Source organism: Triturus cristatus, chromosome 4_2, assembly GCF_964204655.1.
Source record: "Triturus cristatus chromosome 4_2, aTriCri1.1, whole genome shotgun sequence".
In the NCBI taxonomy this organism is placed as follows: domain Eukaryota; kingdom Metazoa; phylum Chordata; class Amphibia; order Caudata; family Salamandridae; genus Triturus; species Triturus cristatus.
In genome coordinates, this window is record NC_140586.1 from 780,483,284 (window position 1) to 780,500,006 (window position 16,723).

The following is a 16,723-nucleotide window of genomic DNA, read 5'->3' on the forward strand; positions in this document are numbered from 1 at the left end:
CTTATGACCTCGCTCGAATTCTTTCTCCACTTTCTCCTCTCTCTTACTTTCTGTGTGCTATTTCTCATTTACCATTCTTTTTATAACCTGCATTTCACACACTCCTCCTCCCTCTCTTCATTGTCCTCTCTGTCTTTTTCTGGTGGTACTTCTCTATTTCACTTTGTATATATTACAATTGTGTTGCTTTATTCTCTCCACCCTGCCAACACCACACAGGGCAGACCATGCCCAGGCGGCAACAGCCACTGGGGCTTATTTTGTCAGATCCCATGGACATTGGATGACTGGATGAGGGGCTCCTCCAGTGCTGTGTCCACCCATCCCTCCACCGCAAGGCAGGGCCCTGCATACTGTCCCTGTTTAAAAGATGTATGCAATCTGTGTTTCATGAATATTTGTTAAGCAAAGAACCACATGTTTATTATTTTTTTCAGTTTTGGCAAAATCTTGTACAATGATTAGATTGTATACAACTACATACCTCCTCTGCCAAACACAGCCTTGGCGTAGTCTGGGTGGCTAATAAACAGAAACGGTGTGAAATTTCCGAACCAAACAGGGAAGGCATATGGATACTTCTTTGTCCAAGAAACAAGTTTGTCGAGCTCTTTTCCATCTTGTTGAAACTGAAAATAAATATGATGAAAGCGAATTAAAGACAAGCTATAATCAAGAAAATGCAAGACAATCTCCAGCCATGGGACTGATATTTAAAGATTGAAGAACTATACCAATGGCTGAATGAATCTATATATTCATTTACTAACTTTCATTTTTTGTAGCAATATTTTGTCAACTTCCTTACACTTTAAGGCTCTTTAATGCCACTCAAATGAATGCAAGGATGCAAAGCGAAGGCGCACAGAAGTGGGAGGTAGCCCACCAGCCCAAAAGGTCATGGAAAACTATGACTTCCACTCCACTGGAGAGGACCATCACCATGACTGATATCTCTGCTTGCCCTGTGCGGATTGATAAACCTCCAAATCACAAAACCCAGCTTGGCCAAAATCCTGGCATCTCAAAAAATAACCAGTGTGCATCTTCAGTGTTGAACAATAATCAGTTGTCTTTTCAAGATGATAGGGATTAGCATCACAATACCTACTTGTACTCATCTGCTTGAGTCAGAGATCCAACCCAATGAAGCAAGCCAGTGTTTGCCAGGATCTTATACTTGGTTTATTTAAAGTGATCAGCCCATAGGATCCTGGTTTGTTTGCAGATTTATTTGGTTTTAAACAGTTATAAGAAAGTCTGCTCTTAAACAAGGCAAACTTAGGACTCCCTTAAGAATTGAATTATAAGAGCAAAATAAGTCTAAAACTTAGCAAGTCTGCGAAGGTGTGGTAAATCTCAGAAACAAACCTGTCTTCTTCTTCTACTTTGGCGCTTACTGGAGGTAGCTGGTGGGAGAGTTGGCCCCCAGGGACCCTCAGGACTCAAGGGGACTTAATCACCCAATTTATAAAGCACCAGGGGGTGCGTTTGCACAGTGGTGGAGGGAGGGGGAATGGCCTGATGTGACAATTGTGCAAACGCGCCCTGTGGCGCATTTTAAGTTGGGGAATTAAGTTCTCTTGAATCCTGAGGGTCCCTGGGGGCCAACTAGCCCACCAGGTACGTCTAGTAAACACCACAGAATTGCGTTGCAGAGAGGTGTAAAAAGGGGCATGGCCTCGAACCACCTCTCTGCAACGCAGCTCTGTGGTGCTTACTGGAGGTACATGGTGGGCTAGTTGGCCCCCAGGGACCCTCAGGCTTCAAGGGGAATTAATCCTCCAAATTAAAACCCACCAGGGGGCGCGTTTGCACAGTGGTGAAGGGAGGGGGGAGGGCCTGATGTGGCATGTGTGTAGTTATGCAATCACTCCACCAAAACCAAGCATTTATAAATTCACCATGCACTCTCCTTGCAGCACTCTAATCATCTAGTCACTACCCATGCACTCATGCAATGACCCATGCACTAACTCATGCACTGCTACAATACCCTGAGCAGTACCCATGCAGTCCAGCTATTGCCCTGTCACTACCCATGCACGCCTCCAATCACCCAGCGAGAACCATGTACTTATCCAATCACCCCACCAAAACCCAGGCACTTATAAATTCACCATGCACTCTCCTTGCAGTACTCTAATCTTCCAGTCAGTACCCATGTACTCATGAAGTGACCCAGGCACTAACACATGCACTGCTACAATCCCCTGTGCACTACCCATGCAGACCTCTAACCACCTACACAGTACTGATTCACTCCTCCAATTACCCAGGTTGTACACATGCACTCCAGAAATCCCTCTGTCAACACCCATGCACTCCTCCAATCACCCATTCAGCATTATGTACTTATCCAATCACCCCGCCAAAACCCAGGCACTTATAAATTCACCATGCACTCTCCTTGCAGTACTCTAATCATCCAGTCACTACCCATGTACTCGTGCAATGACCCAGGCACTAACTCATGGCAAATACAGAGGAGGTCCTGCTCATTACAGGGATACCCCAACGCATAGTGTTCCCTAGTGTGTGTCGGTGTTTTCACTGTATTCTAAGTGTCTTTTAGCATAGCACTGGCTCCGGTCCTGGTTAGTCACAGTTACCACCAGTACCCATCACTAAAAAGTTGGGGGCACAGGAGGACTTTCTGCTCCTTTCTTGGTCCTTTCTGCACATCTCTTGTTTCTTCCTGCACTTTTCTTCGTCTTTCTGGACTTCTGTTGCCTCTTTCTGCATTTGTCTTGCTTCTTGCTGCGCTTTTCTTCCTCTTTCTTCACATGTCCTAACTTTGTAGGCATACTTAGAAATTAGCATTTAAAAAACCATTGAAATTCACTGAAAAAACCATAGGTTTCAGGCACGCTATAGTTAGAAATTAGCATTTAAAAAACCTTAGAAATTCACTGAAAAAACCATAGGTTTCAGGGACGTTATAGTTAGTTGGACATTTCACTCGCACAAAACTATAGAAATTCCCCCGTTATAGTTAGTTCAGCGAACTATAACTCGCGCCCCCGCAATACACTGCTGATGACGTCACATATCCATGGTCATTGACATCACTGATTAATTCACTGATGACATCTCAAATGACATCACTGATGACATCATCCACGTCAAAATCTGATGCACCTCCTCACACTCTAATATAATCTTTGATACACCCACTGTAAAATACAGACTACCATTTTCGAAACAATCAGCGCACCAATACCAGTTACTACATACGCACTCACTGATTCCTAGGTCTACACACACACATCCACTCATTCACCCATATAATCACTCATACATACAGTCACTCATCAACACAACACTATCATATGCACTCATACACCTATACAGACAGTCACACACTGCCACTCATCCATGGAGTTACTCACACACCTAGTCAGCCATGCAAAGAATCAATCACACTCCCATTTCCTCACCAATACAGTTATACACACTACCTCACTTATTCAAAAATATACTAACACATACTTACTCTCTTATACAATCACTGATACAAGTACACACTCATCCATACAGCCACTCTCACAGTCACTCACTCTCACATATAGTCATTTATATACTCCAAGTCTCACATACACTGCCTTTTACATATGTACATGTACCACTGAGACATCCAATTTCTCACCAACACACCCATACACACACACTCACCCACCCATACAGCTGTTTCCACATGCACTCTTGAACCCATACACCCAGTGAATCAACCACTCACACATCTATGCACAGTCACACACCTCCCACCCACCACAGGGGTGTAACACACGCCCCCGCAGCCCCTGCGGTGCGGGGGGGCCCCCAAGCTCCAGGGGGCCCCCTCAGCAAAGTACTCCGGCCGGACGCAGGCAGCTTGTGCAGTATTATTACAACTCTTCATATTTGAATGTGCACAATGTAAAATGAAAATATTCAACCTTGAAATGCAGCCTTACTAAAGAAAAATAATCTCTGCAATGAGGTCCCTTCAAAAACACACCACGTGCATGAAAAGTTAACCCTCTCAGCATTGTCTCTGCATGCGTGCTGGGAGTCTCACCTGACTAGAGAAAAGGAGCGGGCAATTCCAAAGAGGGACAGAAAGTCTCTCTCTTTGCCTGTAGCCTGTCTGAATCTTTCCGACACACAGGAAATGAAACTGAATATTTCTCCAGACATGACACCCTCTTTAAAACTGTGATGTGGGTAAGTTTTGCATTTCTTTCACTTATGCACTCTAGCAGAAAGGGAACCACTGGACAACTTTCATGATATATTGCAATGAGCAATAAATACAACAAAAGAAATGTTTGAAATGCATAGTTAGTCCTGCAGGCGCGATGCCAGAAATCCTTGCATGTTATAGTTTGGATCGCTAATGTACAATATAACAACAACAATCGACTACACTGTCAGGATGATAACTGCAATTGGTGTTTTAATGTATTCCCAGAACATCAGGTATTACTTTCACACTTCAGAATTGTTGCTTGCACACTTTTAAATGGTGCCAGTGGGCCCTATTATGTGTAACAAAATCAACCACTCAAACTTTTAATCCAATTGCACTTTGAATTTCTGTTTTACCACAAAATTCATGTCTGTAAACATCAGTTCATGTAAGGTGCTGTTACGTGAAATCAAGGACAGCTCTAAAGCCAGCTACATGACCTATTGCCCCTTGGTAGATTTGCACACCTGTCCCTGCTAGCAGTATGTACATATTTTGTGAGGGAGTCTTGAAATGATGATTGCTTCGTAAAATCGTAAATCCGGTATTTGTAAAGTGCGAACTACCCACCCTATGGGTCTCAAGGCGCTGGGGGCTGTCGTGGAAATTAAGTGAGCTATTGCCCAGAGTCACATGGTGCTGAGCTCAGCTGCCGCCGGAGCTGGGGATCGAACCGTGAGCCCTGTGCTCCGAAGTCAGCTGCCCGGGCCGCTGCACCACACCCCTCCCTTTCCTCCCTCTGTCTGTCTATTTTGTAAATGATAGTGAGGTTTGCACAGATGTCATCTACGGTATTTGTTTTGTAGAGGTGAGTTTCAGCACCTGAAAACACGGTGATAGTGCGCTCTACAAATATGCATGATATATCATTTACTTCCAGTGACCTACCTGTTTTAAGAGCTGCTGCCCATGCTGCTCATGTTTTGTGCAAAGTTTTTCACTCATCTCCTACCATTCTCTACCTATATTGTGAGGGAGCGTTCTCCTGCTACTTCATATAACTATGTGAAGGACACTTGCACAACTCCTTTCTGTGATGCACCATGTTGTGGGAGAGATGCCTGCCCAACTAATTTCCATGGATCAGCTGCTTTTCCTAAGAGTTATTTTTAGGGTCCAGCCTGCGAGAGTATGCGCCTCACTTACGAGACACTCTTGTATAGAGAAAAGGGCTTGGAGCCCTCCAGTTTCTTGCCATTTGTCGGCTTGCGTGGCACTCTTCTTTACAGCCCAGTAATTTGTCACTGCATGCCTAACGTAATTTCCGTTCATCTCTGTGGAGCAGGGACCAAGCACTGATTGATTCAACTTAATCAGTGTCCGTCCGTCGCTCCTGATGATTGAGGAACTATTTTGTTCTTTTTAACTTTTAGTGCCCTGCAAACAGATGGCGTATGACTGGCAAAAACATACCCAGCAGGACAAATAAAATTGCAAATGTTCAATTTCTATAGTTAACTTTATTTTATTTTGGCAAGTCTTCTTTTCTCACTTTGCACTCATGTTTTATATTATTTTTGATCATGGGCACTATTCTAAAAAATTAGGATTATGTTATTGCAAAGCGATATTCTTTCTTTCTTTATGTGAAATTTCTGAAATGATTCTTTAACACATAATTATGCAGTACACCCAAAGCCACCACTCTCAAATCCGCCCCACTCAATTTAATCCACACCAGACCAATCCAATCCAACCCACTCTAATCCAAATCACTCTCCCCAATCCAAATCCCTCACCCCAATCAAATCCACTCCAAACCTCCACACTCCAATCCTCCCAACTCGTCCCATTTTAGTCTGCCCCACTCTAATCCATAACAATCTGTCCCACTCCAAAACAATCTGCCCCACTCCAAAACAATCAGCCCCACTCCAATTCAAAACAATCTGCCCCTCTCCAATTTGCTCACTCCAAACTGCCCCACTCCAATCCCAAACAGTCTCCTTCATTTCAATCTGCCCCACTCCAATCCAAAACAATCTGCCCCACTCCAATCCAAAACAATCTGCCCAACTCCAAAACAATCTTCCCACACCACTCCCAAACAATCTACTCTATTCCAATCTGCCCCACTCCAATCTAAAACAATCTGCCCCAATCCAAAACAGTTTGCCCCATCAGTCTGCCTCACTCCAATCCAAAACAATCTGCCCCACTCCAATGTGCCCCACTCCAATCCAAAACAATCTGCCCCACTCCAATCCAAAACAATGTGCCCCACTTCCATCCAAACAATCTGCCCCACTTCAGACCAAACATTCTGCCCCACTCCAATCCAAAACAATCTGCTCCACTTCAATGCAAACAATCTGCCCCACTTCAATCAAAACAATCTGCCCCTCTCCAATCAAAAACAATCTGCCCTACTTCATTCCAAACAATCTGCCCCACGTCAGTCCAAACAATTTGCCCCACTCCAATCCAAAACAATCTGCCCCACTTCAATCCAAACAATTTGCCCCATTCCAATCCAAAACAATCTGCCCAGTCCAATCCACCCACACCAATCCAGAACAATCTACCTACTCCAATCTTCCCCACTCCAGTATGCCCCACTCCAATTCAAAACAGACAGCCCACTTTAATCCACCCAACTCAAATATAAAACAATTTACCCACTACAGTCTGCCCACTCTGATCTGCCCTACTATAATTTGCCTCACTCCAATCTAACTCACCCCAATCCACCTACTCCATCCCAATTCACCAGACTCTAATCCACAACAATTGCCACACTCCAATTCAATCCACCCCACACCAATCCAATCTACCCCAATCCAATCCACCTCATCCCCATCCAATCCACCCCACTCCAATCCAGTCCACTCCAATCCATTCCAATCCAAAACAATCTGCCCCACTCCAATCCATCCTACTCCAACCTTCCCCAATCCAGTCGAACAATTTACCCTACTCCAAACTGCCCCACTCCAATCTAAAACAATCTGCCCCAATCTCAAACAGATTACCCCACCTGTCTGCCCCACTCCAATCCAAAACAATCTGCCCCACTCCAATTCAAACAATCTGCCCCACTCAATCCAAAATAATCTGCCCCTCTTCAAACCAAGACAATCTGTCCTACTTCAATCAAAAGCAATCTGCCCCAATCCAAAACAATTTGCCCCACTCTAATCTGCCTTACTCCAGTCTACCCCACGCCAATCCAAAAGTGACAGCCCCACTCTTATCCACCCCACTCCAATCTGTCCCACTCCAGACCTCTCCACTCCAATCCCCCACCCCAATCCAATCAAATCCACCTCACCCAATCCACCCACACTCCAATGTACCACAATCCAGTCCACCCCACATCAATCCAATCCAGCCCAATCCAATCTACCCAACTCCAATCCAATCCACCTCATCCCAATCCAGCCAACCCCAATCCAATCTAGTCCACTCTCATACAAAACAATCTGCCCCACTCCAATGTGACCCACACCAATGTGCCCCACTCCAATCCAAAACAATCTGCCCCACTCCAATCCAAAACAATCTGCACCACTCCAATCTGCCCCACTCCAATTCAGCAGAATCTGCCCCACTCCAATCCAAAACAATCAGCCCCACTCCAATGCAAAACAATCTTCTCCACCCCAATCAGCCCCGTTCCAATCCAAACAATCTGCCCCACTCCAATGTGACCCACACCAATGTGCCCCACTCCAATCCAAAACAATCTGCTCACTCCAATCCAAAACAATCTGCCCCACTCCAATCCAAAACAATCTGCACTACTCCAATCTGCCCCACTCCAATTCAGCAGAATCTGCCTCACTCCAATCCAAAACAATCAGCCCCACTCCAATGCAAAACAATCTGCCCCACCCCAATCAACCCCATTCCAATCCACACAATCTGCTTCACTCCAATCAGCCCCACTCCAATGTGCCCTACTCCACTCCAAAACAATCTACCCCACTTCTAATTCAAAACATTCCACCCCACTCCAATCCAACCACTGTACCCTAATCCAATCACCCCGCTCCAATCCAATCCATCCCACCCAAAGCCAATTTACCCCACTCCAATCTAATCCACCCCACTCCAATCTACCCAACCCCAATTCAATCCACCTCAATCCAATTCACCCCAATCTGTTCACCCCACCCAATCCAATCCACCTCAATTCAATACACCCTTCTGTAATCCAATCTAATCCACTCCAATCCACCCCATGCCAATCCAGTCCACCCACTCCAATCCACCCACTCCACTTAATCCAACCCACCCTACCCCAATCCATTCCACCCCAATCTACTCCAGTCCAGCCCACCCCACTACCTCAGTCCACTCTACCCTATTCCACCACACTACACTCCATTCTACACCACTCTACGGTAGTGCACTCTGCCACTGCAATCTATGACACTCTCTGCCACTGAACCAGAGAACTCTACTCCCCTCTACTCAACTCTATGACACTCTACTCCCCCCTACTCCACTCTACTCCAACTAATACAGTGTACGGGACTCTACTTCCCCCACTTCACTCTAGGACACCCCTGCCACTAACTTGTTGCCACGCTGGATAGCAGCCACACTGGCATACAACATGGCAATACCACATTGCCAAAGCCAATAGCTTTTGTATAGGCAAGACCTATTGGCTTTGCCAGTGCTTGTTATAGTTGCTGTCTATATTATGTCTTTTTTGTCCTAGTCTGAGGAAAGCTTGCACTGCATCTGCCAATGTTTCTATGTTTGAAGAAAACTTGCAAAGGTACTTTTGTGTTTTACCTCTACTGCTTGTGTGAGCGAAGCTTCTAGTCCTGCTGCATAAGGTATACCTCTTCTCTGTGTGATGAAATCTCACCTTCTAGCCTGTGTTCTATCTGGTTTGTGTTGCCAAGAAGACTGTAATGCTGCTATCTGTGCAGTACAATTACTGCATATGAGTTAAGTTTAAAATGCTGTTGTTTCTGTCCCTTGCACCCTATGAGAGAAACCTTATTTGTTGCTTCTTTTACATTCTGTTGCAAATATTTCAGCGATTTCTTTACCCCTACACCATTGAGCTATGCACTCAACCACAGTGTCATAAGTAATCTGGGTGAGAAATATACACTCAACCAGTGTCATAAGTAATCTGGGTGAGAATTATACACTCAACCACAGTGTCATAAGTAATCTGGGTGAGAAATATACACTCCACCACAGTGTCATAAATAATCTGGGTGAGAAACTGACTTGACTGGGCTGAAGGACCACAGTGATGGACTGCAGAGAACAAATTGCGAGAGAAGAACAAACACAATGCTGTTAAGGAAGAGGCAGGATGACAGGCAAAGATGGGAGCAAATAAATCAAAGTGGGAGAGGAAAGGAAAATGAAGTGACCCCTTGATTCAATAGATCTTTGCAACTACCACACTATTTCTCTCCTTCCCATTTCAAAATAAGCTTTAGATTTGGGCATCTTGGTCTCAAAACAGTATCGCATAGCACAGTATGGCCTACCTCATCATGTATATGCAGACTTTCTTCCACACTATAGAATGGGACTGATAGTGCTGTTGAATCTGGGTAACCTGAGAGGGGAGGTGTATGCTGGCTGTCAGTGTCCACATTCTTTTAGATCTGGTGGCATCATTCACAATTAACATCTGTCATAATGGATTTTACAGAGGTGGGTATTTAAGGCAGTCCAAACCAACATTGCTAAGACAGTGGCTTGAATACCTACCCATGATTGAATTTAACAAAATCTCTGCAGCCTTGGTTTCCCAGTTTTGCTTGCTGTAAGAACTTGGGAGTATTGGTTGAGAGAGTGAAAACCCACCTCAAATAATAATCACAAGCCTTATCAGCATAAACCACTGGAGTCACTAAATAAACCTATGCTTAACGCTCTGGTAGCTTGCCACACAACAGTCAGTCTTACCTTTGAGGTAATGTGTAAAGTATTTATGCAGTACTCAAACAGTAATAAAGTGAAAACACAACAAAACAAAAATCCCAAACCAATTTAGGAAAATATAGTAAAATTTAATAAACAAGACTATACCAAAGCGATAAAAATCCAATAAGTAGAACCGGAGATATGAATAAGCGTCAATCGTGGGCATCTGATTGTGTTAGACCAGTTCAAAATCAAAAGTTAAGGACGACCGTGATGGAGCGTGGGTCGGATGCAGGAACTAGGTTCCTGCCAGTGGAAGGTTTACCTTCTGAATTAGAAAGTTTTATGGAGAAAATGTGGTCTCTGAAGAGTCATCGGCGGAGCAAGCTGGATCTGAAGTGGTGTTTGATGACGGTGGATTGCTCATGAGCGGAATCACGGTGCGATTGTCGATGAAGGCGGGAAAGAGAGCGGGCGAAGTTTGAAGTCCATGCCTCGGAAGGCCTCAAGGTTGATCGGCTGCTGTTTGGCATGGATCCTGGTGTATCCCTCTACGTTCAGACTTAGAAACATTTCTTGAAGTCATATCTCCTTCAATGGGGCAAACAAGAAAGTCGAGACCGACAGAAGGGGGGTTGGGAGCACACTGCCTCACATCCCAGCACGACTGGCGATTTGACATCAATCACAGAGCTCTGGCGGCTATCCCGGGCTGTCAGTCTTCCAGGCAGAAAGCCGCCAGAAAGTTTCTGAGTCCCACTTCTTGCAGTTTAGGGACAGGAGGAGTAGACTTTAACACCAGCCAAGGGTCTGTGCATAATTAAATTAATTTACTATTGCATGGTCACCATTTGGGAATGCCTTGCACTTGAAAATCAAGCCATTTACCTATGTACGACTACCAGTCTGGCTTCAGATCTTTTGAGACTACTACCTTACACGTCGTAAACAATGCCCTCCTAATCTCAGATGAAGTTACCACTGCCTACTGACATTTCTGGACCTCTCAGCTTCCTTCAACACACCGATGATACATAGTTTTACTTGACAGTCTCCTCCACTTCTAACATCCAGTGCCTCAAACACTGCCTCCATATCATGCAAACCTGGATGCCCAGCACCTAGCAGAAGCTGGACCCAACCAAGATAGAATTTCTGTTGTTTGAAAAAGCACCCAAAAGCAATGTGCAATTTCAAATCTTGCATACTGTACATTTCCCCTACAAATACTTGGGAAAGAATATAGGTATAGTGCACAGCTTTAATGTTTCATCATAGCTGAGGGCCATGCCCCCCTAAAAATATCATTTTGGCTACGGGCCTGCTGAAAGCTCCTGATTGTGTCCGGAGGGGGCCCCTCCACGTACCTTGCAGGGGGGCCCCCTCAAGTTTCGTTACGCCACTGACCCACCACACACACACTTAGTCTCCCATACAAATACTCAGGCAACCAATCAATAACCCATATAGACACTCATATAGCTACTGACCAACACATGCAGCAGCTTACACAACAACAGACATACTAATACACACATTCAGACAGTTTAGTCACTAACCCATGCATTCAGTTAGACACATTTAATCACTCACTTATACAGTCAGTCACGCACATACTAAATCCTCCATCCTGACACTTATACACCCACTCATTCTTCAATACACCTAGGCATATATATAAAACATATTTAAACTTTAGAGAAACACACAATCACTAGATGATGTCATCAGTAATGTCATCAGTGATGTCATTTGAGATGTCATCAGTGATGTCACTGACCATGTCATTAATGATATAATATGCGACGTCAGCAGTAGTGCATTGCGGGGGCGGTAGTTATAGTTAGCTGAACTAACTATAATGGGGGAATTTCTATGGTTTTGTTCGAGTGAAATGTCCAACTAACTATAACGTCCCTGAAACCTATGGTTTCAGTGAATATATATATATATATATACATATATATATATATATATATATATATATATATATGTATAGCTAAAAGATATAGATATAGACATAGACTCCTTGTCTTAACATAAAGAGGTAGAAGGTATGGAGAATATATGAAAGGAGAGAAGGGGTGCTGAGGGGTCTTGAAGTAAGGGGTTCCATACTTGTTGGAAAATTTCCTCTTAACCTTGAAGTCGATATATAATACGTTCATGAGATGCTGTGTGAACCATCGTTACAAGCCATTCTTCATTCGATGGAGGATTAGATGATTGCCAATGTCTTAAGATACATAGTTTAGCAGTAGAGAGTGCAGTGTGTAAAAGGCTGCGTTGAGGTCGTGTAATGGAAGGAAAAGTTCTAAAATCATGTAATAAAATAATAGAAGGGGTGGTGGAAGACGAAGGGATAAAATAGTTTTCTGTAGTGTGGTCCCTATGAAGCCAAATAATTCAGTATGGAGGGACAATCATGAAGTAAATGGGGAAGATCACAATTAACTTCTGAGCATCTCCAACATTTAGAGTGCGACAATAATCCTGCTTTTTGTAATTGCAAAGGGGTCCAATACCAGTCATGCAAGATTTCAAAATGCTGAATTTCAAGCGAGCTTCTAGAGTGCCTTTATCAAGATCTTCCAATATATCCAACCATACATTATCTTCAATAGTAATGTGTAGGCCTTCTTGCCATTTCATTTGAAGCGTTTTAGCAAGTGGTTGTGAAAATAAGTGACAAGGTAAAACATCATACAAGCCTGACATCACTCCTTTGTGTCATCCCCATACACAGAGATAATCCAATATTGGTGAAAGGTTAAATATCCAGGGGGAAGAATCTAAACTTCTTCTTAAACAGTGCTGTAGTTGTGAGTATTATGGTATTTGATGTGATGAAAAATCAAATTCTTTATGAAGCAAGTCAAATGATTGTAGCTCTCCATTTGATAAGACCTGATCAAGTGTATGAATACCACATGATATCCAAGTAGACCATTGAAGTGCTTTATTATTTATTCGAATACTCTCAATGTTCCAAAGTGGAGCTTTATAATGCAAGCGGTAAGAAGTTTGTACCAGTCGATGTGTTCGATGCTATGCTTGGTAAGTAGCTCGCATCACCGGATGTGGAGGGGAAGAATGTGGATGTCTAATACCATAAAGAAAGTAGATAAGGGGATAATTATTGGGAGCATTCCCAATATGTAAGTAAAACGAGGCAAGTTGACCATCCTAACAGCCTGTACCCTTCCCCACATAGAGAAGCCTAAAAGAGACCATTTAGCAAAATCAGTTTCCATTTGTGTTATAAGAGGATTGAGATTGTCTGAGACCATACTGGATAGGCCTCTATTAACTAGAACTCCTAGATATTTCAATTGTGATGATTTCCAACAAAAAGGATAGCCATCTATTGAAGCTTTTGTGGTATCAGGAGAAAGTGGAAAAGCCTAGCTTTTATCCCAGTTCACTTTGTAGCCGGAATAAATTGAAATACTGTTAATAATTTCAAGTAAGGCAACCGCCAGAAATTGTAACCTCCCAATTGTGAAATATATACGTTAATTCAAAGCTGGTGCAATTTAGAAAGCAATAGCAGTTTATACCTCTCACAGAACAAAACTGTGAGCACCATATGTGCGGCAGAGGATGATGAAAAGATGCTTCCAGCCAATCACTGTGGAGCTTGGAATCCTCAGCATGAGGGAGAAGTGTCTCCCATAGAGAATCACAGAGCGTGAAATATCATTGAGCGCATGATAACATGATATGTCCTGCGGTTATTTCATTCGCTGACGTTAAAATTTAAGATTTGTTTTTTAGAACTTAATCGGCCTTTCTAATATAGAGTATAGAAAGTGCATAAGACCGGCGTTTAGACACGTGTCTAAGAATATAAGCTAATAATTTTAAATCTCACATGGATTCACCCTGTTTTCACCAATATTACCACTCACCTACCCGGCCAAGACCCACACATTACCCCCCATCTCTGCACTTCCTACTCTCTGCACTGATGATGCACCGCCCGATGGCAGGGCGCCTCCTGTCCAGCTCGACCCATTCATTGTGCAAGAGTGATATCTGGATGGCTGCCTTTGGAGTCTGCCAAGCTGGGTCTGTCCTCAACATTGTGTGCACACAAACTACCAGGGGTGAGAAAAAAAAGAAATCTAATCGAGAGACAAGATAGGATAGAGTGAAGAAAAAATAGATGAAGGATCCAAAAAAACTTTCAATTAAATGCCAAAGACCAAAAAAGGGAAAGGAATCAGACCCATGACCTCCTGCACAACAGCAGGAAGCATCTCCCTGGGGATCCGGGCATAGAGCAGCAGAACCAATAGAGGTCTTTTAGCCTCTCTTAGGAAGTGTTCTGTATGCAGCTGTGTGTTGACACTGGTTAAACACAGTGTCGCTCCACGCCTGTGCTCACAGAGTCTCACCCCAAAAAAGTCCATTAGTTCTGGACTCAGGGTTTTCAGGACCACAAAGGCCTGCACTAACTATAGGCATTTGAACTAGTCTAATAATGGTAATTTAGATCCCCATGAACATAATTGATTATATCATATTCATTTATTTATTTAGTTAGCTATCTAGAGAACATGTATTTGCTTTTAAACTGACAGTGACAACGGCAATGAATTCTGGCACTGAGGCTTTACCAAAACTATAACTGAGAGAGGAAACTCTGCTCGGCTTGATTTGCAGGGGTTTTTTGCCTTGGGGGATGCACTCTTTGACAGCGTGCTATGGCCCAACTAGAGGAGCAGCGCCCCACTGCTTTTCTGGAATGAAAAACAAAATGATAATAACGGACTTTATCATTGCTATATTTTTCCTCGCTCACTTCCTGCAGCCGAGCCGAGGGCAGGGTGGGGCCATCCGTCTGACACAACATAGCTGCGGGAGGGAGGAGGAGTGGTCGCACTGTTTCAAGTGCTCTTGACAATTTGGCCAGCCGTCTAAGGCCAGCGAAACCGCCAGGCGCGCTTCGGTCTCTCCACCCGAGCTGTGCTGTACCGCCAGGTGGAGAGCAAGGTTGAGAGCAGGCAGAGAGTCGCAGTCCCATAGTGAGCGCCTAACTAGGGCGCTCACACCAATCACGGCGCTGCGGTCATGCTGGGTAATACGAGCATGAAAACAGCATCTGGATTGGCCTAGGGGAGCCTGAGGCATGCCGGGAGTCGAGGAGCAGGGGTCAGACGAGCACCGACGCTGCAGATAGCAGCTGAGCATCTTTAACATTCTTCCCCCACTGACCCCGCCCTGCCTCCCTGCACTGCCTTCCCTACCTCGCCCCACCACTTTAATACCCCAGCAGCTGCTGCTGCATTCTTCCCCCACTGACCCCGCCCTGCCTCCCTGCAGTGCCTTCCCTGCCTCGCCCCACCACTTTAATACCCCAGCAGCTGCTGCATTCTTCCCCCACTGACCCCGCCCTGCCTCCCTGCACTGCCTTCCCTGCCTCGCCCCACCACTTTAATACCCCAGCAGCTGCTGCTGCCTCCCACACCTCCACGTTCCAAGGTCCAGGGTGGTGGTGGATATATACTGCAGAAACCGTGACGTCACGTGAGAGGACACACAAATTGCTTGTGAACAGGCGTGATGCAACAAGAGTACAACAGGGGCCACAAATCTTTATCGGGCACAGCTGCTTCCGGTGGAAGTCATACACTGCATAGAACTTCAAGTCGCGAGAGATGACATCAGCAACAACATGGTCACTACTGTGTTCCCAGTAAGTAAAGCTAGTTCTGCCATTATTCTGTTTTACATGCACTCCACCTTCATTGTTGTTCTGCGCACTCGATCAGATGGGGTGATTTAAAAATGAGTTTCCATTGCATATCAATCTGCAAAGTATTTCAATCTGCCCTGCTGCCACATGGACATCAGCTGTTACTGACCATTTTACAACACAGCATATTGGCCCCCATGTTCCCCGACGTACCTCATGGGCGTTTCCATACAGCCAGTGGACTGGAGGCCCAGGGAAGCTTGCAAACGTTTTGACCAACTCCTTTCTTTTAAGAAAAAGTTTCACCACTTTCATCACAACTCCGACCAGGCATATGGAGAGCGAAAGCTGTAAAATCCCAAAGAAATCTAGCTTAAAGCCAGTGCTTGCCAGCAGCTTCTCCACTGCACTGGCCATGCTGCAGGGGCTATGGGGCAGGCTCTGCAGAGTCCGACAGAGCTCTCTCTCCCCTGCAGCCGAACGTGCAGATAAGTGATCTCGCTGCAAGAGAGACACGCCTCCCTCACAAACATTAACCAGACTATGGAGTGAACTTTTGTTACCCCAACAAGCTGAAGCTTGTCAGCGGTATTTCACAGAGATAAGAAGTACAAAGCCCGAGATGTATTACATGGAAGGATTTCTAGCAAAAATGTTGGAACAAAAGCGAAACCCCCTGAATTCATTGGGCCTGATTCACAATGGTGAACTTCCACTTTTGTGTAAGTTTATTATTTGTTGCTATTCACAAACTACAGTCCAGATTCTCCAAAAAATCAGAGAACGCAGCGCAGCAACCAAAAATGCAGCGCTGTATAGCGTGACAGGGAGGGAGCAGGAGAGCACCACAGCGATATGGCTCTCTCCCCTCCCCTGCGCCAGTGCAGATTTTAGCTGCCCAGCGCCAGGCACACACCTTAGTGCCATAGTGCCAGGGTGTGTGC

At 44.7% G+C, this 16,723-nt stretch overlaps 1 protein-coding gene across 1 annotated transcript in view; it reads right to left on the reverse strand.

Moving 5' to 3' along the window:
- LOC146835036 (cytochrome P450 4B1-like) overlaps window positions 1–16,318 on the reverse strand; it is a 281,992-nt gene extending 265,674 nt beyond the window's left edge. The window contains exons 1-2 of the mRNA XM_085602696.1: window positions 15,993–16,318; window positions 485–629 (exon numbers count right to left, since the gene is read on the reverse strand). Of these exons, the coding sequence (XP_085458822.1) occupies window positions 485–629; window positions 15,993–16,196 (349 nt within the window). The 5' untranslated portion in view covers window positions 16,197–16,318. The remainder of the gene's footprint in view (window positions 1–484; window positions 630–15,992) is intronic.
- Between the last annotated feature and the right edge of the window lie 405 nt (window positions 16,319–16,723).